The sequence below is a fragment of the Notolepis coatsorum genome (assembly GCF_963971535.1).
Source record: "Notolepis coatsorum genome assembly, chromosome: 14".
Classification (NCBI taxonomy): domain Eukaryota; kingdom Metazoa; phylum Chordata; class Actinopteri; order Aulopiformes; family Paralepididae; genus Notolepis; species Notolepis coatsorum.
The window spans coordinates 97,152,268-97,178,078 of record NC_140178.1 but is presented as its reverse complement, the minus strand read 5'-3'; the positions used below and the strand labels follow the sequence as shown (position 1 = coordinate 97,178,078).

The following is a 25,811-nucleotide window of genomic DNA, read 5'->3' as shown; positions in this document are numbered from 1 at the left end:
TATCTAGAAATATCTACAGCAAGAAGTTTAGGTGTCAGTGAAACCAAAATTGCAATGTGGTTAGAAGTGGTGGAGAGAATAAAAGCTAGCATATGAATTGTAGTGCCTGGTTAGGAGCGAATGATAATGGATGGATTATCCAAGTGGGGGTCCGGGGGGGGGGGGGGAGCGAGCGAGAGCATATGTATGTAGAGTATTAGATAGCAAGTATTAGGTGTATATCTCGTATAATACATTTATTTAAATGGTGATTTCATTGGATGTGTACTGTTAATTAATGCTTGTATATCTAATTTTATGTTATGTTTAAAAAATAATAAAAAATTAAACACAAAAAAAAAACATAGCCCTTATTGGTAAGGCCTCCTTATACTACATCATTACTGGAATGGAATATTGGTACCTATGGAACCCGTTCTAGTGACTCGCTGGTCCTTAAGGTCCAGTTTGCTCGGAACAGGGTAAATTTGCATGTTGCTATGATGCCCCTCTAGCTCATGAATGAACTCCTGAACGGTCCTTAAAAGCTTGAGATTCTCCCCTGTATTGCAGAGTTTAAAACCTTGATCTCCAACCTTTGTCAATCCAAGTTGTACATGTTTTAATTGATTGCTATCCTTACTTGCCTTATAGTTATGATTTTAATCGTCCTACTTTCTATTGAAATGGGTCGGTGATAGAATTTCTCTGTGTGCTTTTCAGTCAGTAGACGGCTATCCGGCTGCAAGCTAGCCTAGCTTAGCACAACTGAATGAAACTCTTAAGTTAGGTATCTATCTTCTTGTCTGACATTTCCCATAATGTCGGCGTGTTCCATTAAACATGAATCACTTCCGGATACATAAAACTTTATTTCACACTTTTAAACAACTGGAATATGGTGAAATCCAAACAGAGACAACTATGCTAAAATATAGATAGGGGTAGGCTGTAATGCTAAAGCTTGAAAACGACATTTTTTTTTAAGCATGGTAACATGGCGAATAATGAAACCTAGCAGATGAAACAGTCATATTTTAGTTGAATTATACTTGTATGAATTTTTTTATAAATAAATAACACACCAGGATGGAGCACTGGCTCTTTTTTTTGCTTCCTTATGTACCGCCACCTTCTTATTGCATACTGTCTCTCTTCCTCTCTCACCCTCTCTCACCTCTCTCTCTCTCTCTCTCTCTCTCTCTCTCTCTCTCTCTCTCTCTCTCTCTCTCTCTCTTCTCTCTCTCTCTCTCTCTCTCTACACCCTCTCTCTCCCCCCCTATCTCCTTCTCTTTCTCTCTCTCTCTCTCTCTCTCTCTCTCTCTCTCTCTCTCTCTCTTCTCTCTCTCTCTCTCCTCTCTCTCTCGCTCTCTCTCTCTCTCTCTCTCTCTCTCTCTCTCTCTCTCTCTCTCTCTCTCTCTCTCTCTCTCTCTCTCTCTCTCTCTCTCTCTCTTTCCCCAGCTAAAGCACCTCTTCAGACTGGCTTTCTCCAGCTAACCCACCTCTTCTACTGGCTTTCTCCAGCTAACCCACCTCTTCAGACTGGCTTTCTCCAGCTAACCCCCTCTTCAGACTGGCTTCTCCAGCTAACCCACCTCTTCAGACTGGCTTTCTCCAGATTACCCACCTCTTCAGACTGGCTTCTTCAGCTAACCCACCTCTTCAGACTGGCTTTCTCCAGCTAACCCACCTCTTCAGACTGCTTTCTCCAGATTACCCCACTCTTCAGACTGGCTTTCTTCAGTAACCCACCTCTTCAGACTGGCTTTCTCCAGATTACCCACCTCTTCAGACTGGCTTTCTTCAGCTAACCCACCTCTTCAGACTGGCTTTCTTCAGCTAACCCACCTCTTCAGACTGGCTTTCTCCAGATAACCACCTCTTCAGACTGGCTTTCTCCAGCTAATCCTATGTCTATTACACATTCTGACCACACACACACACACACACACACACACACACACACACACACACACACACACACACACACACACACACACACACACACACACACACAGCACAGACACAGACACACACACACACCCACACACACACACACAAACACACACACACAACCACATCCCTCATTCCTACAACCCTCACTTCTCTCTCCCCCTCTCCCCATGTACCTCTATACTGAGGTTGTTGGGGCAGGGATATACTGAGGTCTCATCACACGGTTGTTGGGGCAGGGAGACCACCCGGTTGTTGGGGCAGGGAGACCACACGGTTGTTGGGGCAGGGAGACCACACGGTTGTTGGGGCAGGGAGACCACACGGTTGTTGGGGCAGGGAGACCACACGGTTGTTGGGGCAGGGAGACCACACGGTTGTTGGGGCAGGGAGACCACACGGTTGTTGGGGCAGGGAGACCACGCGGTTGTTGGGGCAGGGATGTACTGACCTCTATACTGAGGTCTCATCACACGGTTGTTGGGGCAGGGATATACTGACCTCTATACTGAGGTCTCATCACACGGTTGTTGGGGCAGGGAGACCACACGGTTGTTGGGGCAGGGAAACCACACAGTTGTTGGGGCAGGGATATACTGAGGTCTCATCACACGGTTGTTGGGGCAGGGATATACTGACCTCTATACTGAGGTCTCATCACACGGTTGTTGGGGCAGGGATATACTGACCTCTATACTGAGGTCTCATCACACGGTTGTTGGGGCAGGGATATACTGATCTCTATACTGAGGTCTCATCACACGGTTGTTGGGGCAGGGATATACTGACCTCTATACTGAGGTCTCATCACACGGTTGTTGGGGCAGGCGCGCCCCTGCTTGCTGAAGTTGATGTTGGTGCGTATGCAGCGCTGCAGCAGGGCCTGCGTGGGCCGCGTGTTGTCGCTCATGCTGGAGAAGATCTTGTACGGCTCGTTCTGACTCAGCAGACGCAAGGAATGCATCTGGTGGAGAAGAGAGAGAAGAAGAAGAAGAAGAAGAAGAAGAAGAAGAAGAAGAAGAAGAAGAAGAAGAAGAAGAAGAAGAAGAAGAAGAAGAAGATTAGATTAGATTAGATTAGATTAGATTAGATTAGATTAGATTAGATTCAGATTTATTGTCATTATATAGTACAAGTAGGCCAAGAAGAGTGTAAATGTAACAGTGTTACAGTAAAGTGCAATAATAATATACAATGTACAGGTGTAAAATATAAACATGTGTACCTACTGAGTATAGTATAGTAATCAGATATAGTATCTACAGATATGTAAAAAGGATTATATTATATACAGATGTGGAAGCTTTTGAATCTGCTCTAATAGAAGTTAGGGATGGACACAGGTGTTTTACATATTCCACTATTGAAGATGACGTAGGTATATTCCATTATAGCTGGTGGTTTTGTTTGTTTCCAGTTTGTCTCTTCTTCTATGTTCACTAAATTGAACTAATTGGATTTGGTTCCTTTATTTATTTGATTAATAAATGGAAATCTGTCTAAATTATGATTATTTGTTTAGTGGAGGCGAGGATCACAGAGGACCCCTCAGGCTACATTACGAGTCAGCTTCTTTTGTTTTCGTTTGGCTAGTTGGGTTAAATGATAAACCAACATTATTTTAATAGACATTTTTAATATTGATAGGCTTGAAAATGCCAGATCCCTGTTGTAATAGACCTGTATCTGTGTGACAGGGACAGGAGAGAGTGGGAGATATTAATTAGATTAGATTCAAATGTATTGTCATTATACAGCACAAGTACAAAACAATCAATAAAATAAGTTTGGCATCTAACCAGAGTGCAAAAACAGTAAAGTGCAACAGCAATATACAATGTACAGGTGATTAAACTTGGTACAAAATATACAAATGAGTACTACTGAGTGTAGTGTTAATCAGATGTATGTTCAGAGTTGTAGTATAATATGTACAGTGATACAGGTATCAAGACAGTATAGTACTGTAGTAGTTACACTGCCTAGTATATGATATAGAGCATTATTGCACGCACGTGCGCGCGCACACGCACGCACGCAAAATATCCAGTTCTTTTTTAGTTTGGCTATACTTAAGACACAGAGAGAGGGACTCTCATTACGTGCGACACAAGTAAGCGCGCACTGCGTTCCGAGAGAGAGAGAGAGAGAGAGAGAGAGAGAGAGAGAGAGAGAGAGAGAGAGAGAGAGAGAGAGAGAGAGAGAGAGAGAGAGAGAGAGAGAGAGAGAGAGAGAGAGAGAGAGAGAGAGAGAGAGAGAGAGAGAGAGACTCTTCACTACGACTCTAAAACGGTGACGCTGCATGGTCTACCGTGTGGCTGGTAAGAGTGACGGAGTTACTGTACACGCCACTGCCGAATTCTACCCGCATTTGGCGGGTGGCGGGTGTTAATGTCAAGCCCTGGCTGCATCCCTGATCTTCTTTTGCCTGTAGCTGGGAACCTTCAATAAACCAGTAGTAGATGTTCTTGGGTGCACCTAGCTTGTTCCTGTTCCATTTAGTGCTTTGTATATAAGGAGGGGGACCTTGAAATCCATTCTAAATGCGACTGAAAGCCAGTTCAGAGTAGCTGGACTAATGTGCTCTCTCCTCTTGGTTCTAGTTAACACTAGAACAGCCATGGAACACTTCCCGCCGGAAGGGGTCAGATGACCCCACAGCTTATATGAGAAATATGAGAAAAATAAACAGTGTAAACTATATAATTACCTCTTAATATAAAAATATGAGGTTTACCACAGGTTTGAGTGAAATTATAATTTTTTTTAATTAAAAAATAATAATAATAAAAACAAATATTATAATATTTTTTTTTTGATGGGCAAAGAGCCACATGCGGCTTGCGAGCCATGGGTTGGCCACCCCTGTGCTAGACGCTCGCAAAGTGCTGTGACTTTCCACATATATATTCCATATATGTGGAATAATGTTCTAATTACATTTTCCTGAAGTCATTTTGAAATTTCAGAAACCGTGCCAGATAAAACGGGTACTTTTTGGAAAAGTCATTGAGTGACAGAGCTGGAGCTCGACCGAGTGACGAGGATACATTTATTGAAAATGCCTAGGGGTCATTTGACCCCTTGTCGGCTGTGCTAGTAGCCTAGCAGCAGTCTCAGCAGTAAATAAAAGCATGGGTCAGTTTTTCAGCATCTTTTTGATTTATGGTTGTACTTTATTATCTTACTCCAGTTTGCTGTGTTTTGAGTGTGTTGTTATTCAGTAATCCTCATCGCTACAGTAGAGTAGAATGCAATAAGTGTTATTATGTGTAAAAGGGGAGTATTATGTATATTTTCAACAACGTTATAGAACTTCCTTGAATCTGTGGAACATGCTTGTTAAGTTTTTTGCAAAGTTAAGTTTGTAGTCTAAATCTAATTTTAATTATTTATTCTCCATCACCTCTTTCTTCCCCTCTCCCATGCTGATTTCCTTGCCCGCCTGGGTACCCCACACCCCAAGAGGAAAACACTTTTAGAAACTTAGGGAGGCAGCGTTCCTGGCTCCAAAAAGCACAGCTAATTGATTAAATAAAGCATTTGTCCCCAGTGCCATCACAAATGGCAATAATATTCTGAACAGCTTGTTGAGGCTTATTCATCTCAAAACTTCAAACCCTGTCCAAATGGCAAGGAGCACACGTTATTTCCTCCCAGCGCCTAAATTACATTTAGACTGCGAAATCCATACACAAGGATTAGGCCTAAAAATACATACCTAAGTAAATGGAAGATTGCTCCACTTCTACAAGGTCCATTTGCATGTCCGTGGTATCTAGGCACATCTATGGATCTCAGGGAATGTATTCCCAATGTCAGAAATATTGTGTCTGTTACTAGGCTTTATTAAATTGTAATAAACCAAAGGAGAACATAAATTTTCTCCTTTTTCTTAAAAAAATATAATTTGACAGTGAATAACACCATGCTAACATTGACCAGACGTGAAAATTCAGCACCTTATTGAGATCACCTGTGTACAAAAGATCTAAGTAAATGAATAAAGCGCAGATGATTTACAGGGGTTTTTGTAGATACAGTACTGAATTTTGCCATCCACATGCAATTTGAAATATGAAAATAGAATATAGAATATCAGGCCTATAAATGACCTTATTATGGCCAAGTCATACATCTATGGATCAGGCCCAATCTCCCCTTTCCAATGGCAGAGTTCAATCTGGATTTAGTAACACCAGGTGCCCCTGACAGGGCAGCAAAAACCGTGAATAAAATCTACTGTAAGTACAGTTACTTTTTTATAATGTAAATATCTCTGGCATTTTTCATCAGATTGCAACACGGTTTTTTGCTAGACGTTCACAGAAAGGTAAAGAAACTAACTACGTCCTATTTTATGGCAATAACATTCAGGTTTGTTCGAGCTGTGAGATATGATCCCAAAAATAACGTAACAAAAAAAAAGGTTCACGCTGGAAGTCAGATGATTGACAGGGGCTGGCTTGAGCTGGGAAGTGTAGTTTTATGAAATTCGAATACCAATCGAAAGCCCTGGGTCTCTTATTTCAAAAGACTACACTCAAGTTAGGTTGCGCCATGTCCTCGCATTAATATATGCCGGTTTCCATCTCAATGCGCTGAGATTTTTATGAACTAATTTACTGTATGTATTCATATAACACTTAAAATCATTGGTAAACAAAAGTAGTGCTGAATACTTTGATTATGGCGTGATATCAATCTCGTACCGGTACCGGACCGCTCCGGCTTTACCTCTTCCATGCGTGGAATATTTTCTGAAAATCCGCCTAAAATATATACCTAGGTAAATGGAATATTGCTCCACTTCTACAAGGTCCATTTGCATATTCTTGGTATCTAGGGACATCTATGGACCTCATGGAATGTATTCACATTGTCAGAAATATTGTGTCTATTACTAGGCTCGCTTAAATTGTGATAAACCAAAGGAGAACATACATTTTCTCCTTTTTCTTAAAAAAATATAATTTGACAGTGAATAACACCATGCTAATAATGACCAAACATTCAAAACTGTCACTGATCTCGTTTAGTACCTTCTTGAGATCATGTGTACAAAAAATCTAAGGAAATTAATAAAGGGAAGATGATTAAACAGAAGGTTCTGTAGATACAGTACTGAATTCTCCCATCCGGACCAATGCAATTTGAAATATTATTACAGAATATAGAATAGGAGGCTTATAAATGACCTTATTATAGCCAATTCTCACATTTATATATAGTATCAATTTGGATTTAGTATCACCAGGTGTGCATGAGAACAGATAATGAAATCTACTGTAATGTACAGTATATTTTTTTATTTTTATCAGGGTGGCACCATTTTGAAACTATTTTCAAATCTAATTGTTGCTGAATGCTAACAATAGGGAAGAGAAACTACTGCGTTTTCAAATTTGTCAAAAACTTGACCTTTTGTGGTAGAATTATCCCGAATAATAACAGTTATTGAAATAATTCATAGAGAACTCTGAACCTTGAACCCCATAGAACTTTAGGGAAGTGTAGTTTTCCAAAATTCCAACGCAGAACCAAACCTATGGATCTCCGTTACAAAATGGCAGCAAAAAAACTACAATTCCCATGGTTCAAGGTTTTACAAAATGGTCGCCTCTCCCGGATTATACAGACATTCCAAAGAAGAAAATCTATCTATGTAGCACTTTAACCTATTCCTAAACTAACGTATTGATGATAATATATATTCTGAATGCTGTTGTGACATGTTCATGATGTTTATACTTGAATACGTTGGAAATAAAAATCGCTAGTTTTATAGTACAGTCCAGAAATATTGATTTATGACCATTATGTCATTTCGGGACCGGTATCGGTCCCGTCGGGTGGAAGAGGTTTTAAGGGGTTAATGTTGTAACAGATTTATGTTAGGGGAACTAGCCTAACGTTAGCTCCGTTCATCAGTGCTACTGACAGGGTCCACTGACTCACAGCCTCCTGTAAAACAGCAATGAGTATGAAACTTGTATACATTCCTTGTAAAGCAAATTCAAATACGAAAATTCTAAATATGAAATATGAAAATGAGGAATGAAACTCCCTATTATTAGCCGTTGTTCATCAAAAATGTGGGAATGTTTTCATATTTTGAATGACTACTTCGTACAGTCGTAGGCCTAGGAATAACGTAGCTACCAGGGCAACAACGCTAACGTAAGGTTATGTATATAACCAAGTTCTGTGAGTTATGGTGACGCTCAGCATCATACTGCACTGTACTTCACTTCGTGCACGAGCACTGAATAAAAAATTCCACCATGTACCTTTACATCCCAACATTCGTCTGGCCACACCCCCATCCGCTTACCTTCATAAGCAGGTGTGTGGTCACCTACTCGCCTCCTTCCCAAACTTTCACCACAAGGCGAGATCAAGGGCCGCAGCGGCGTCTGATGCTGAGCGTCACCATAACTCACAGAACTTGGTTATATACATAACCTTACGTTCTGTTTCGTTATGGATCTCGCTCAGCATCATACTGCACAAGGGAGGCTGAGCGAGAGCCATAGCCCGACAAATGTACCCCGCTGAGGCCCCCCACAACCATCAGACCGGGGAGGACCGAGCCCCCCCGACCCTCCCTAATGGAGGATACCCCCTCTATTGGAGGCTTACGGGAGGGAGACGGATCTGACCGTGCGAAGAGGAACTCAAGCAACTCAACGCACAGGGTGAGCAGACCGTGGCTTGACCCCACGACTACACACACGCACAACCCGCATGCTAGCAGGGAACGAACGGAAGGAACAACCTCGTTACTGCCCCAAAAATCACGGGGTCAAGAGCAAACCCAACCCCGTGGCAAGGCTGTAGCAGCGGAGCGCGAAGGAAGACCCAGACCCACTGAAGGGACTGGATCCCCTGGAAAAAGGGGGCCCGGAGAGGTCAATGACGCCAGGCATCAAGACCCCACCAGGCGGTCACTTAGTGACACCGCCCCCCACATCGCCAGCGTATTCGGATAAGGCCCCTCCAAGAGCCTGGCACACTGACTCTGAAACACAGGCAGTCAGCATGGCCGTAAGCACTCAAAAAGGTTAACCAATGGAAGCAGGCAGCGCACCGGGGAAACCAGGCAGCAGGCTGTAACCTGAGCCTGGAGCACTGCGGACGAGACAGGCGCCAAAGGAGTCAGCTGAAAACAGCCCCCCCGGCGGAAGGGGCGTATGCTGGTGTTGTTGATCACCATGACAAAGCCTCCATTAAAAAAAAACCACCCAGAGGGGTCGAGGCAGAGATGGCTGACATGATTGGCAGACATCATAAACGTGCAGGGGCACACTCAACCGGGTAACCCAGGAGTTGACTCTGCTCCAACATACCAGGGAATCAACTACCCTCTCGGTACAGACGGTGGTTGTTCCTATAACCCCTCAAGAAAAAACTCCAAAACACACCTGCGGGTATACACTGGCTATACCGCAGTACAAGTGTTTCAGTTTTCAAAAAAGGGTTATCCCAGGTCTACGGTATCAACGAAACTTTACTTCGGACCGGGCCCGGCGGCTCGGGAAGCACACAGGGTTACCAGAGGAGGTCCAGAAGACCACCCCAACAGCCCCCTCTTCGCCATGCGTGAGAGAGGAGCGAAGAAAGGAGAACCAGCCCCTTATGATAGTGCCAGGTACAAAAGAGTACCCAACAAAGGGTCTCCAAAACGCCTAACCCTGTGACACCCGGGCCGACCCGGCATTTTTCCCCCCGAAAAAAGCACAAGTCCCTCAGGGTACCAGAACAGCAGATCTGCATCCCTGGCGGACAACGGGTTTAACTGACCTGGACCAGCGTGACCAGACCAGTCCCGTGTCCTAACCACGCCGACATGCCCACTCCAGAAGAGGGGGTAGGTATGCGTGTCGATCTAAAACATGAAAAGAGGGCGCCACCCAGACGGTGCCATTTGGACCGTGCTCAGTGGCCCACCCCAAGGGCGTGAGACCCCTCTACCTATGTTCTGATCTATTCCGTTAACATCCCCCAGATATGAACGAGAATTTATCGAGACAACCTAGTAAACTGGCGCTCGGAAGAGACAAAACTCCATCCCAGTTGCCCTATAAAAACGCTGTTTTAATAACAAGCAACCAAGGCGCACTTAGCCCCTGCGTGATTCTTAACAGAAACACACAAGCCAGCACTATGTATGCGTCGAGACCCAAACACATCAATGGATAGTCTAGCAAGACACCAAACATTGTTCCTCCAAGTCGCCTGGGAGAACGACACAGAGCCGTCATGCTTCATGTTCCTTCCTCTTTTTATTCAAAAAAGAAAGAAACACAGACTGACATGAATCCCACGTGACGCAGCTGAGGGTAATTTTTTTTTACATTTTTACATCCCACCACCCTCGCCATAGGGAGGAGACGGAAATCCCCAGAGAGACTTCCCACGCGAGCTGTATAGATTGAAAAGAATATATTGCAACATTGAGCTATGTAATACTTGGGTTAGGGCTCTCCGAGGAGGAGGCACTGAACCAATACACACTCAATAATCGAATTGAATCGAATACACACACAATAGAGCAGAACTCCCTTTTGAAGTTCTACTCACCTTGACAATCTGAGGAGGAGGCTCTGAACTCTGAGGAGGCTCCCTCACAGGGAAGGAGAGTCCGAACTCACAGAAGGCCCGAGGAGGAGCTTCGTGAGGAGGAGCTCTGACAACTCCTTGAAACAGATCCATAACATGGACCTGAACAACCCACGGAAGTCTTACCAACAGAGACGCGCTCAGTGACGTACTCTATGGCGGGGGAATTTCCGCGGTGCACACGCCCAATCTTCCAGGGCGTGGGACCAGGAAACTCCCCCCCCCCCCCTCTTACCCTGTAACGTGCCGAACAGCAACGTAACAGGAACCTTGAAGGACAGGAGGTTTTAACCCCTGACCAATCAGAAAAGGGGAGGAAAGGTTTACCAGTTCACCCCTTTATGACCCCTCACCCCTGATACGATGTAATGACAAAGTAGAGCCATGACACCAGTCATAGCATGCTACATGAAGCATTTAACAGCTTCACCTAGCTCATGCGCTAACCTGCTATCTGATTTTTACTAAGGAAAAAACACAGAACAGAGAGGGCCCTTTAAGAGCCCCGGTACCAGACTTACATATGTGCTTCTGTGGGCCAAACCTAACCCAGTTGTAGATCACAAGACACACACAACCCTTCATCACAACAAAAAATGGCAAAAGTACACTCTTGCTACAGAGGAACGTCATTTTTCATAACGAGAGAATACAGAATCCTCGATTACGTATTGGCCACAGGCCTTGCCAAGCATACATGATAAGTGACCAAACAATCTTTTCTTTAGGAAAAAATTGTTTCTCAAGCGGAAAGCACAACCCCAGCAATTAAGCAGAGGGTTACATCGTATCCCCACAAACACAGTGACACAATATATTGTAAACAACATGTCTGAGAGGAGGGTGGGGAAGCCCCAGGGAAACCGGGGGGACCACCCCTCCTTCCTTACCCTTGATACGACCAAGTTGAACAGGTAACCCTGTTAATATGTGAACACACTGTTCATTGTCATTACAGGCTGAGAAAATAATTCATTCCTCAATCACATGTCACTAAGCATAGCTTCATAGGTTAATTAACCCCCTTAGTTGTGAGTTCACGTTACATGAACACACATGTTCTCATCACAACTAACCAGATCATTTTTACACATGTAAACAACAACCCGATTTCTATGGAGAGAGAAGCTATACCAGTGATAAGACAATTCACACACAACACGCGTCATATCCTCAATGTATTGCAGCAACACATGTTTTGGAAAACATCGTTATTACAAAACATTTAGAAGGGAAGGAAAGAAGAAGTGTTTAAAGTCCGGTCGGGACCTTCCTACCCTGAGCGCAGGCCAAGAGAACTGCAATCTGGCTAACGGGACACCGAAGTTGAACACAGCATCTCCTGTGTTGACGACGAGGGTAACGTCGTTGCGCCACCCAGCCGCTACGTTTCTCCATGTTGACGCAGTCCTCGCTGGCAGGGCTCCCGGTGTAGGTTCGACTAACATCCTCTGTCAAAGATGATGTCATAGTCAGAGTGTTTAAGGCATGTTATAGTCATAGAAAACGTTCAACAGTGTAGCATTAAGCTAACAGCCGTCCGACTGATAGCAACAACCTAACGTTTACTAGCCTGGTAAACACAGCGAGCTAACGCCGCAGCCAACAGCTGACTGGCTAACACAGTAGGCCACAACTAGCACGCCAGCTAAGCAGCTATCCGACTGATAGCAACAAGCTAACGTTTACTAGCCTGGTAAACACAGCGGGCTAGCGCCGCAGCTAACAGCTGACTGGCTAACACAGTAGGCCACAACTAGCACGCCAGCTAAGCAGCTATCACCTCAACTGTACACAACGACATAACAAGCCACACTTCAGACAGGCCGCTGTCCAAGTCCCTCCCCTAAGAGGGAAAAGAAAAAGAATGTCAAACACTGTTTTCAACGGTGATCCAGACATACAGCGGGGCCAGCACAGTTCCCAGCTTGTGACTGCAACTTGTTCCTGTTTGCGGACGACTCAGCCCTGCTGGTCTCTGACAAGAACAAGTTACAGGTTGAAAAAACCCTCAGCTCGGAACTAGGCAGAATCTGCATATGGCTCGCTGATAACAAACTATCATTACACATGGGCAAAACAGAGTCCATTCTCTTCGGTTCAAATAACAAACTCAGCAAGACCGACGGCTTCTCAGTTACAGTGGGTGACAATATTGTCACAAGGAAAGATGAAATTACCTACCTGGGTTCCATCCTAGAAGCTAATCTCTCCTGTGACAAAATGGCATCCAATGTAATAAAAAAAGTCAACCAACGAACTCGATTCTTGTACCGGATCTCCTCTCTGGTAAACAAGAACACCCTGAAGACTCTGGCAGGAGCACTCATTCAGGGGTACTACGACTATGCTTGCACCTCATGGTACCAAAGCACCTCAAAGGCGCTAAAAACAAAATTACAAACATCTCAAAACAAACTGGTCAGACTACTGCTTGACCTTACTCCTAGAACCCACCTCACCCCTGCCCACTTTGACAACCTAGGATGGCTTAGAGTAGACGACAGAGTACAACAACTTGCAATGGGCCTGGTCTACAAGATACACTACACGACCAAGGTACCCATGTACATGTCAAAATACTTCCCAAAGGTCAGTGAATACCACGATCACAACACCAGAGGGAGCTCCACAAATCATGTTAAACCCAGATTCGGCTCAAATAAGGGACTAAACACGTTTCGCAATTATGCCACATCAATGTGGAACGCCCTACCCAAAGCTGTAAAGGAATGTGGATCACTACCCACTTTCAAAACCTCTCTCAAGGGACACCTACGGGAGACTGCAATTCAACACTGGCCCCTGTAAATATCCTAACCCAACCCCCTCCAATGTACAGTCATTTACCTAGTATGGTTTTGTCAATAGTTCAATGTACATTTGTGTTTGTTTGTACAGTGTCTCCTCCCCCCCCCCCTCAATGTACAGTGTTACTTGTTTATACAGTGTGCCCCCCGGCCCCCCCCCCCCCAACCACCTCCAATGTAAATTACCCAGTATGGTTGTCAATATCCCAATGTACCCAACCCCCCCCACCCAACCTCCTCCAATGTACAGTTTCTACGTCAAATGTATATACTCCCTTTTCTTGACTCCTTCTGTATCACAAACAGTACTGTATTTGCAAATCTGGTATGTCATAAATGTATAGATGTAGCAGTACTGACTATCTGTATGTCATGTATGTCATATATGTCTATATGAATTGAAAATGGGGGACCCTGATGGAAACAAGACAAACGTCTTTCTCAGGTCTGCATCCCCTTAACAATTGTATGTATTGAGCCGTACTGTATTGTACCCATTCTGCAATCTGTTAAATAAAGTTTTCATTCATTCATTCATTCATTTCGGGCTGCAGCCGACTTTGAGCATGGAACTCCCGATAAAGAAGATCCTATGCCCACATTTCCTCGTTAGGGTGTACTTTCATTTTTATATGAAAGGTAGGGCCTGCACGGGACAGAGAAGCATCCGCTCGAGAATCCTGGGTTCACCAGGACCTGGTCGCGGCCCACTAGATTGACCATCATGGGCATCAGACCAAGATCCTCCGACCGCCGTTTAAGCCGAGCAGAGGACCCCAGCCTGGAGTCGGTGTTTCGTAAATTGTCAGCCAACCCCCACAGCATCAACAACAACCAGAGCTCGCAAGCAAAACAGTATGTACCCCATCCTGGAAACAACCGCTTCTCACAACAGTCGGTGCTTCCCACAGTCCAGCTGTGTGGCCGGAGGGCAACCCCATCCAGCCGCAGCAAGGAGGACTGTAGCTGGGGAGCATGTCAGCGGCGTGAGCTCCTAATACGAAAATACCGTTGAAGGTCAGAATGATCATCATCTTCCAGACACTCCAGTAACGAAGACAATATCGCCGTATTTTCTCGAAATAGTGAGAGAGAAAATAAAGATATGATGTCAACGTATCTTCTTTTGTTTTCCAACTTTCTTCTACTAACAACCTCGTCAAGTGGGGATCTACCGAAGGCACTTCCTTGTGGTGAAAGTGAAGAAGGAGGCGAGTAGGTGACCACACACCTGCTTATGAAGGTAAGCGGATGGGGGTGTGGCCAGACGAATGTTGGGATGTAAAGGTACATGGTGGAATTTTTTATTCAGTGCTCGTGCACGAAGTGAAGTACAGTGCAGTATGATGCTGAGCGAGATCCATAACGAAACAGAACATCAGCCAGGGCTTGACAATCAGTAAAAGCACAAAAACACATCCTCAGTTGGCGCTGTGAGGCCAGGCCACGACCTGTAAACCGATGAAAATGATGTGGTTTTGAGCTAAACTCGCTTGGGAATAGTTGACGACTCCCCATGTGCAATTCAATCTACTGCGGCAACCACCGTCAGAATGTTACAAAAATACAAACTATGTCCTTTCAGAGTCATTTCAGAGTTTAAAGGGACATATTTAGCTGGAAATGTGTTACTGAGAAGAATAAGTAATCTTAAATAAGACATAAATAATCGTATTTGCAATCCCCCAATGAAACGCCACAATTATACAGGAAAAACAATGAGATTAAACTCTGTCCCAAGGATTTGTTCCCAATTAATTAGGAAATAAGTCTTGTTTCAAGCTCTCTGTTGGTCGGAACGGCTCTACTCAAAGGCAGCTACAGTAAAAGATAATAATTATCTGAGAATGTTTCTGCAGAGACATAATCAGTGCGAAGGCCACCTATTTGACAGCTAACCTTGCACACCAGCTGGCTTAGCGACAACATCTGACAGTTTAATAGTTGGCCCGACAGGAAGCTTAGAGAATATCAGATGCCCAGACATGTGTTGCTGAATAAACGCAAAACTACCAATCAGGAGATGTGTTTGTTAGAGATGAGCATATAAGGCTGTTAATACGTGACCCACCCCCCTGTCTATATAATGAGTATATAAATTAGTATTTTTGTTCTAACCCATGACTCTGTATATTTGCAAATAGGAGGAACGCTGAATAGCAACTGATGACACATTGTAACTCATCAAGAGAATCCAAACATTGTAGCACTGTATAATTTATAAATGTAACCTTGATCACTGTATAATGTATTAATGTAGAACTTTATGTAAGGGATAATGTATTAGCTACGAGGTCATTGTCGCAAAATAATTGACCGACACAGAGTTTAGAACACAGAGGCGCCTCGCCGAGGTGTTCTAAACGCAGTGAAGGTCAATTATTTTGCGACAATGACCGAGTATAGCTATACATTATCCCGCTTATTACATGGCTAACTTACTAACAATATACCTAATTCATTTTACACCATCGACAAGACGAGATCAAATGCAGACGCAGTTGTTCTGTGGCTCCTCTGTCATCGCCGGCAGCCGGCAGGTGTGTGGTCTGATTACCTGATGAGTGCAGCTGTGCATATGCTTAGCTTTCGTGACTGTCTGTGACCAAAATGCTTGATTGTGATTGGTCAATATCAGCGGTCATTATTGCGTGTTGCCCATAGCAGCGGAGTAGAATTTATTAATGTAGAACTTTATCACTGTAGAATTTATGTATGTAAGACTTTATCACTGTAGAATGTATTAATGTAGGACTTTATCACTGTAGAATTTATTAATGTATGACTTTATCACTGTATAATTTATTAATGTAGGACTTTATCACTGTATCATTTATTAATGTAGAACTTTACCACTGTATCATTTATTAATGTTGAACTTTATCACTGTATCATTTATTAATGTAGAACTTTATTACTGTAGAATGGATTCATGTAGGACTTTATTACTGTAGAATTTATTAATGTAGAACTTTATCACTGTATAATGTATTCATGTAGAACTTTATCACTGTAGAATGTATTAATGTAGAACTGTATTACTGTAGAATGTATTAATGTAGAACTTTATTACTGTAGAATTTATTAATGTAGAACTTTATCACTGTAGAATGTATTAATGTAGGACTTTATCACTGTATCATGTATTAATGTAGGACTTTATTACTGTATAATTTATTAATGTAGGACTTTATCACTGTATAGTTTATTAATGCAGGACTTTATTACTGCATAATTTAATAATGTAGGACTTTATCACTGTAGAATGTATGTATGTAGGACTTTATCACTGTAGAATGTATTAAGAACCTTATCAGTGTAGAATGTATTAATGTAGAACTTTATCACTGTAGCATTTATTAATGTAGGACTTTATCACACCAGCAGTAGAGTAGTCTGGTTGTTCACACCAGCAGTAGAGCAGTAGCCTGGTTGTCCACACCAGAAGTAGAGCAGTAGTCTGATTGTTCACACCAGCAATAGAGCAGTAGCCTGGTTGTTCACACCAGCAGTAGAGCAGTAGTCTGGTTGTTCACACCAGCAGTAGAGCAGTAGCCTGGTTGTTCACACCAGAAGTAGAGCAGTAGTCTGATTGTTCACACCAGCAATAGAGCAGTAGCCTGGTTGTTCACACCAGCAGTAGAGCAGTAGTCTGGTTGTTCACACCAGCAGTAGAGCAGTAGTCTGGTTGTTCACACCAGCAGTAGAGCAGTAGTCTGGTTGTTCACACCAGCAGTAGAGCAGTAGTCTGGTTGTTCACACCAGCAGTAGAGCAGTAGTCTGGTTGTTCACACCAGCAGTAGAGCAGTAGTCTGGTTGTTCACAGTAGTCTAGTTGTTCACACCAGCAGTAGAGCAGTAGCCTGGTTGTTCACACCAGCAGTAGAGCAGTAGTCTGGTTGTTCACACCAGCAGTAGAGCAGTAGTCTGGTTGTTCACACCAGCAGTAGAGCAGTAGTCATGTTGTTCACACCAGCAGTAGAGCAGTAGTCTGGTTGTTCACACCAGCAGTAGAGCAGTAGTCTGGTTGTTCACACCAGCAGTAGAGCAGTAGTCTGGTTGTTCACACCAGCAGTAGAGCAGTAGTCTGGTTGTTCACACCAACAGTAGAGCAGTAGTCTGGTTGTTCACACCAGCAGTAGAGCAGTAGTCTGGTTGTTCACACCAGCAGTAGAGCAGTAGTCTGGTTGTTCACACCAGCAGTAGAGCAGTAGTCTGGTTGTTCACACCAGCAGTAGAGCAGTAGTCTGGTTGTTCACACCAGCAGTAGAGCAGTAGTCTAGTTGTTCACACCAGCAGTAGAGCAGTAGTCTGGTTGTTCACACCAGCAGTAGAGCAGTAGTCTGGTTGTTCACACCAGCACTAGAGCAGTAGTCTGGTTGTTCACACCAGCACTAGAGCAGTAGTCTGGTTGTTCACACCAGCAGTAGTCCGATTTTAACCTGTTAAGCCCTAGGGTCCCCCAAAAGAAGAATTTCTCGGAATAATGTGAATTCTATCGCTCTTTTATCTGAAAAACGCGAGGAAACTCAATCCAGATTTAACACTGCCATTGGAAAGAGGAGATTTGGCCCTATCCATAATAAGGTCATTTATAGTTCATAATTCAATTTTGAATGTATAATTAAAATGGATTATAATTCAGTAATGTATCTACAAATCCTTCTGTTTAATCATCTTCCCTTTATTCATTTGCTTAGATTTTTTGTACACTTGATCTCAAGAAGATGCTGAATGCTCAATTCCTCCGACCTCAATGTTAGCATGGTGTTATTCACCGTCAAAGATGCAAAGAAAAAATATGATTTATATTCTCCTCTGTTTCATCACAATTTACTCAAGCATAGTAACATACAGTACAAAATATGTCTGACACAGGGAATACATTCCCTGAGGTCCTTAGATGTTCCTACTCCCTAGATACCAAGAACATGCAAATTGACCTTGTAGAAGTGGAGCAATCTTCCATTTACTTGGGCATGTACTTTCAGGCGGATTTTCAGAAAATAGGGCTAGAGTTTAACAGGTTTAATCATTTAGTCTCTGATTGCACCTGTCTAGGACCCAAGAGAAAAAGTGTCTCTCCACCATGCACTGTTCCTCTCTCCCTTTTCTCATCTGCTACCCCCCCCCCCCCCCGCTATCCCCACTCCTCAGTCTGAACCACTCTCACGTGGATCATGCTGTTATCTATGATGACGATACAATCATTACAGCCGAATCCTGATTATTCAAACCCCTTACGGCAGGAATGGAAGTCGGGGGAAACAAACCCTGTCAACTCTGAAATGATCTGTGCGGCTGATTTGCGATCCGAGGCTTTCAGCTTCATGTATGTACAAGGAAAAGACAGCAATGAAATACAATCAAAGGAAAATGCTATGCCATGTTCTCCCCAGGGCTGGTTTGTTGATGTAAGGTGCAGGCTGTGAATCATTCTGATTGTGGTATTTATCTATATGTATCAAGGGACATATATTTAATACATGCATATATAGCCTACATAATAATATGCATTATAATACATATGCATACAGACTGTAAAAAAAAAAAATGCAAAAAAGGTTACTTACATTTTGCATAGTGCACGTACAGTATGTAAACACAAACCGGAGCAAACACTCCCTGCATTCACATTTACATAAGTAGAATATGCATATGGACACACACACACACACACACACACACACACACACACACACACACACACACACACACACACACACACACACACACACACACACACACACACACACACACACACACACACACACACACACACACACACACACACACACACACACACACACACACACACACACACACACACACCTTTTGTTAATAACAAAAGGTGACCGGTCCTTACAATTTATGGCCCCTACCCTTTGGAACACTGTCGTATATTATGATAAATATAGCTCCTAAAACATGCTGTGAAACTGTCCCCAAAAGGGATTAAGTGCAAAGAGTGATAAAGGTTCTTTCAAGTTACAGGAAAACAGATCTTGGATGCAGAAAATAGGTACTTTGCGATAGTCAGTTAATTAAAGTAAGCTTTACTATGGGTAAAATGACTGTAATACACGTTTAGTCTATAAAAGTTAATGATTAATAATTGAGACAGTAAGTATACTGGGCACATGGTGTAATTAAAGACTGTTCTCAGAATAGTGTGTGTGAGGGGACTTGGAATGTGACCACTGAGACACAGTGGGAGGTCAACAGAAACTCTATACGACCGGGTGTTGGCCAAATGTTGAAACAAAGGATGAGCATATCATGTAGTTGTTATCTAGCTTATCTAGCTGTTTTGTGACACAGAGACAGACAGCTGGTCAGAGGAGGTTTCAAGGAGGAACTATCTTTAAGTAACTTAGATTTATTTTAACTGGTTTAATATACTTACAATTAGTGTGAAACAAACTGCAAATATTACTGTTGGACTGTATAAAGGCTGATGAATGGGAGGATATGAAACATGTTGGATATAGGAGAAGAATCACTGAAGTATACAATTAAGCCTTGGTTGAACCAAGTTGGACGTATTTTAAATGAAAACTAAGTATAACTGTTAGTAGATATTAACTTAAGCTAAAAGGAATTATTACAATGCTATAAAACTAGGCTTGATGAGACAAACAGTGATTCTCATCTGGAATCCAATGCTTTTGAGACAAAACTAAAATGTATGTGTTTAGGGAATTAAGCAGAATTCAACCATGAATATTTTGAGGCTTAATACCAAAAGTATTAAGTCTATTTTTAACTAGTAATATCTATTTGATTTGAAAACAATGAAAAATGAAGCAGTTGGACTAAGTCCAACCTCCTTTGAGATTTGAACTATGAAGGCTGGTGATTGGATGAAACAATATGGGTGATGTCACTGATGACCTCACGCTGAGAGGTTTCAGCTCATTGATAAAAGGGGGGTGTGGGAAACACACGAAAGACGGCGAACGGGAACAGACGAAGAAGAAGTTCTTTGAAACGAGAAAACAATCCCTTTGTTGTCGCCTGGCAACAAAGAAATCAACAATCAACGACGCTCCACAACCAAAGCTCCATCGAAGATATTACTACTTTCTTAGACTAATATTAATGGCAAGCGGCATAGTGCTTTTGGTACATTAATATTATTGCACATTCCAGTTGATTGAAACAGATCATTTTTGTATAACTTTGTGGATTTTAATAAACCACTACTTTTGAAATAAATACACTCTCCTTTTTTGATTTCTGTTCCTCCGCCGTACAGCAACCGTGGTTTTTATTTAGTGATAGATTTAGGGCTCTACAGAACACAACGCAGGGTAGGTTAGATATATGGTTTAAGTAAACCCTATCTCCTATTACGATAACACCCTCCCCCTTTCTATGCGTTCACTTGACTCCCTATCCACTTTTAAAGGGGAGGTGAAGCAGTGAGCAATGTGATCCTAGTTTGTTTGTTGTGTACCTTGTGTAAGACAGGGTCCTATAATCAAATGTGAAATCTAGCTTATTTGTCTGAAAAATCAAATATAATATCCCTGTTTTCAACATGGGCGCCGCCATTTTGTTGCTGACGTCATGGGGCTGGTTGGGTCTGGCTCCTAGTATACACTGTTGGTTAGATGCCTATGGATTGTCGGGTCAGTCTGTAAATAAAATGTTGCCTACCAAACATCGGGACCGCGGTGGTGCTTTTGTATTGCTCCCGGCTGTTCGAACGAATTTTACCACATGAAACAGAGAGGAACGGTGGTTCATTTCCACAAATTACCAGTGAAAAAAACACTTTTATTGGCGCGTTGGCTGGCTGCACTGAAGCGGCGCGATCCACCTGTTGGACAGTGGACGAAGACCTGCAGGCAACATTTCATTGCCTCTGATTATGTTGTTGAGGGGGGCTTTGAAGAGGATGGGAGGTTTGTCCAGAAGACCACTAATAAGCCTGATGCTGTTCCCTCGGTCTTCGACTTCAGTGGCTATAGTGCAGGAGAGACGGACAGACCAGCCCCAGCGTCAGCCCTGCGCCGGAGAGACCGTGCTCAAAGACGCGCTTCTACCGCAAGAGAGCGAGACGTATAATCAGGGTGTTGGATCAGTGTTTCGCATATAATCTTTGCAGACTGTCTATATTTAGACTAGCCACCTGTAGTGATATGCAGTAGGTACGATAACGTTAGCTTTCTGTATCATAACGCTAGTCATAAATGTCATTATGAATTGAAAATGGGGGACCCTGATGTAAACAATACGAAAGTCTAGTCTCACCTGATACCTTGCTCTGTATCAGAACGTTAGTCATAAATGTGATGACTCTATATACATGTGATGTGAATGGGCCGGGTGATGAATGATAGGTTTTAATTAATAGATCCCGTGTCCTCAGTATAATTGTTTAGCATAAGTACCTTTATGAAATAAAGTTGTTATTCCTTGTACCCCGGTGCAGTTGGTTATTTCAGGGCATTTGGACAAATAGCAGTTTCCCTGCTACATACGTATTTATTACATACAGTACAGCAGTTGTGATGACTATATACAGTACAGAAGTTGTGATGACTATATACAGTACAGAAGCTACAGAAGTTGTGATGACTATATACAGTAGTTAGAAGCTGTGATGACTCTATATACAGTACAGAAGCTGTGATGACTATATATACAGTACAGAAGTTGTGATGACTATATATACAGTACAGAAGCTGTGATGACTATATATACAGTACAGAAGCTGTGATGACTATATATACAGTACAGAAGTTGTGATGACTATATATACAGTACAGAAGCTGTGATGACTATATATACAGTACAGAAGCTGTGATGACTATATACAGTACAGAAGTTGTGATGACAATATACAGTACAGAAGCTGTGATGACTCTATATACAGTACAGAAGTTGTGATGACTATATATCTGAAATAGACAAAAAACACTATCAAAAATAGGGCTTTACCCACATGTGTTTGACTTCGGTCAAACCAGTCTGGATTCATGTTGTAGTCTGAAGAAATGCCAGGAAATGCTGAGAGAATTGTTGAATATATATAGAACACAAATGTTCTAGAATGTTTGATTATGACATCATACGGTGACCACAAATGTTCTAGAATGTTTGATTATGACATCATACGGCCATCATCTTCAGGCATGTTATTTTCTCCATCGTCGTCCAGCTCAACAGGAGGAGCACGTCTCACTGGTGTCGCTCTAATAGGCTCAAATGCATATGCAATTGGGTTTCTATGAACCTGTCTGTCCAACTCGTCGAGATCCATTGCAAACTACAGCCTCTGGAGGTCAGTGTGCTACTGCGTGCAAGTCGCCTCAGGTGGTCAGTAGGATGCAGTGAGCTGCAGTGTTGCAGGCAGCCAACCAGCCCCATGACGTCAGCAACAAAATGGCCGCGCCCATAATGATAAATGCCTCAGAAATGCACATAACAAATAGTTTTTTCTTAGAAACTGCTTATTTTTATAACGTGATTTCTTCTGTGGCTTATCTAAATACTAATGTGATGCTATGAATATGTATTTATCGCTATGCTTCATCTCCACTTTAAGAAACAGTTGAAAACGTTTTTATTCAGACAGGCTTTTTTTTTTTTTTTTTTTTTTGGTCTTTTTCCCCCTCCATTTTCCTCCGATTTTCTCCCATCCCAATGTTAGTCGTATGCCAATTCCCAGTCCCTTCCTGGTCGCTGCGCACTTACCCCCCACAGTCAGATCATCTGGGAGAGTGGAGGCTACCACGTGCTTCCTCCGACACACGTCCAGCCAATCACCGCTTCTTTTCACCTGGCAGCGCGGATTCTCATTGAGAGGGCGTAGCGTGTGGGAGGACCACACTATCCCCCTCATGTCCAATCCGCGCTTAGCAGGCGCCCCGACCGAACTGTAGGAGTCGCTGTTTACAACGACCCGGACCCACCCCGCCAGCTTCTCCCACCCTCTGATACAGCCAATTGTATCAGTGCAGACGGCCAGCCAAGCTGGTGACAACCCCGGAGCTGTGAGCTGGATTCGAACAGGCAAATCCAGCTCAGCTCCGGGGCTGGTGACGAACGCAATCTCCGCTCGGCCACCTAACCGCCCCTATTCAGACAGGCTTTTAAATAATTCCTGGTTGTATACGTTGTTTATTTATTTATAATTGTTGTTTTGTTTTTAGGTTTTTAGTTGCACTCATATTTAGTTATTTAATTGTAATTATGCCTATGCTTACGATGTGTCAGAATTGTTTTATGTGTAGTGCGTTCATCTCTATGTTGCTATGTTTTACTTCTGTGAAGCACTTTGTGATTTTATCTGAGAAAGGTGCTATACAAATAAAGTTTACTTACTTACTTACTTACACACACGTGCACATGCAGCCTCGTTCTCTCTCTCCCTCTCTCTCTTTATCACACACGCACACACACACAGACACAGACACAGACACAGACACACACACACACACACACACACACACACACACACACACACACACACACACACACACACACACACACACACACACACACACACACACCTGCATCTGTGTGACGTAGACCGGCTTGTTGATGAGTATCCAGGTGGAGGTCTCGAAGCAGGGTGGGATGGTGATGGAGCCCTCGTAGGTGATGTAGCGCATGGTGTCTGGGTACAGATCTGCTATGTTCAGACCCATTAATAAGAACGCATCGTCTAGAGGGACACACATACACACTCCATGGTTAGTAAACACACGTAACTGAGTGTGTATTAGTAATATAAATATATCATATGTGTGTACTGTATGTGTGTGTAGGTGGTGTCTGGGTAACAGTTCTACTACGTCCAGACTGGGTGCCCACAGCCTTGATAATAATAATAATAATAATAATAATAATAATAATAATAATAATAATAATAATAATAATAATAATAAACTTTATTTGTATAGCACCGTTCATACAGAAACTGCAGCTCAAAGTGCTTCACAACAGAAAAAAGACAGGCATAAAATGAGCACATAAAGTGCAGACATATAAACTCATATAGAAATGTATAGGTTCTAAAATGGTTCCCAAAGAAACTGCATGTGTTTGTATGTCTGACAGTGAGTGAGAGAGAGAGGAGGGTTGAGAGTGACAGAGAAAGGGAGAGGGGGCAGAGAGAAAGAGACAGAGAAAGGGAGAGGGGGCAGAGATAAAGAAAGAGATAGAAAGAGACAGAGAAAGGGAGAGGGGTGGAGAGAAAGAGACAGAGAAAGAGAGAGGGGTGGAGAGAAAGAGACAGAGAAATGGAGAGGGGACAGAGAGAAAGAGACAACGAAAGAGAGAGGGGGCAGAGAGAAAGAGACAGATAAACAGAGAGGGGACAGAGAGAAAGAGACAGAGAAAGAGAGAGGGGGCAGAGAGAAAGAGACAGAGAAAGAGAGAGGGGGAAGAGAGAAAGAGACAGAGAAAGAGAGAGGGGGCAGAGAGAAAGAGACAGATAAAGGGAGAGGGGGCAGAGAGAAAGAGACAGAGAAAGAAAAAGGGGGCAAAGATAAAGAGACAGATAACGAGAGAGGGGCAGAGAGAAACAGACAGAGAAAGAGAGAGGGGCAGAGAGAAAGAGACAGATAAATGGAGAGGGGACAGAGAGAAAGAGACAACGAAAGAGAGAGGGGGTAGAGAAAGAGAGAGGGGGCTGAGAGAAAGAGACTGATACATGGAGAGGGGACAGAGAGAAAGAGACAACGAAAGAGAGAGGGGGTAGATAAAGGGAGAGGGGCAGAGAGAAAGAGACAGAGAAAGAGAGAGGGGCAGAGAGAAAGAGACAGATAAATGGAGAGGGGACAGAGAGAAAGAGACAATGAAAGAGAGAGGGGGTAGAGAAAGAGAGAGGGGGCAGAGAGAAAGAGAGAGAGAAAGAGAGAGGGGGAAGAGAGAAAGAGACAGAGAAAGAGAGAGGGGACAGAGAGAAAGAGACAGATAAAGGGAGAGGGGGCAGAGAGAAAGAGACAGAGAAAGAGAGGGGGCAGAGATAAAGAAACAGAGAGATAAAGAGACAGAGAAAGAGAGAGGGGGCAGAGATAAAGAAACAGAGAACGAGAGAGGGTGCAGAGAGAAAGAGACAGAGAAAGAGAGAGGGGGCAGAGAGAAAGAAAGAGGGGGAAGATAGAAAGATAGGGAGAAAGAGATGCTTACATTTATAGTTGATTCGGGTGATGGTGTCTCTATTGAGCATGCGGTTGAGAAAAGGATTTGAGTTCTCTGATAACTGGGAGACAAGAGGGAAGCATCAAATATTTATTAGTGTACACATGCCACAATACAACTGACTCTCACTAGCTCACTACACGTGCCACAATACAACTCTATTCACTTCTATTAGTTTCTATCTGTTTCTAATGAACACATACTGGGTCTCATTCCCCAAAATTTTCCAAAGAGTTCTCTTGGAAGACTTATCTTGTAACCGACTGAGACAGAATCAATGACAAGTTCA

At 43.0% G+C, this 25,811-nt stretch overlaps 1 protein-coding gene across 1 annotated transcript in view; it reads right to left on the bottom strand.

The window, feature by feature from the left end:
* The window catches only part of LOC311241231 (carbonic anhydrase-related protein 10-like), a 436,426-nt gene that overhangs the window by 11,522 nt on the left and 399,093 nt on the right, over window positions 1–25,811 (bottom strand). Inside the window, exons 6-8 of the mRNA XM_084329987.1 lie at window positions 25,511–25,583; window positions 23,887–24,041; window positions 2,722–2,896 (exon numbers count right to left, since the gene is read on the bottom strand). Coding sequence (XP_084186113.1) covers window positions 2,722–2,896; window positions 23,887–24,041; window positions 25,511–25,583 — 403 coding nt within the window. The remainder of the gene's footprint in view (window positions 1–2,721; window positions 2,897–23,886; window positions 24,042–25,510; window positions 25,584–25,811) is intronic.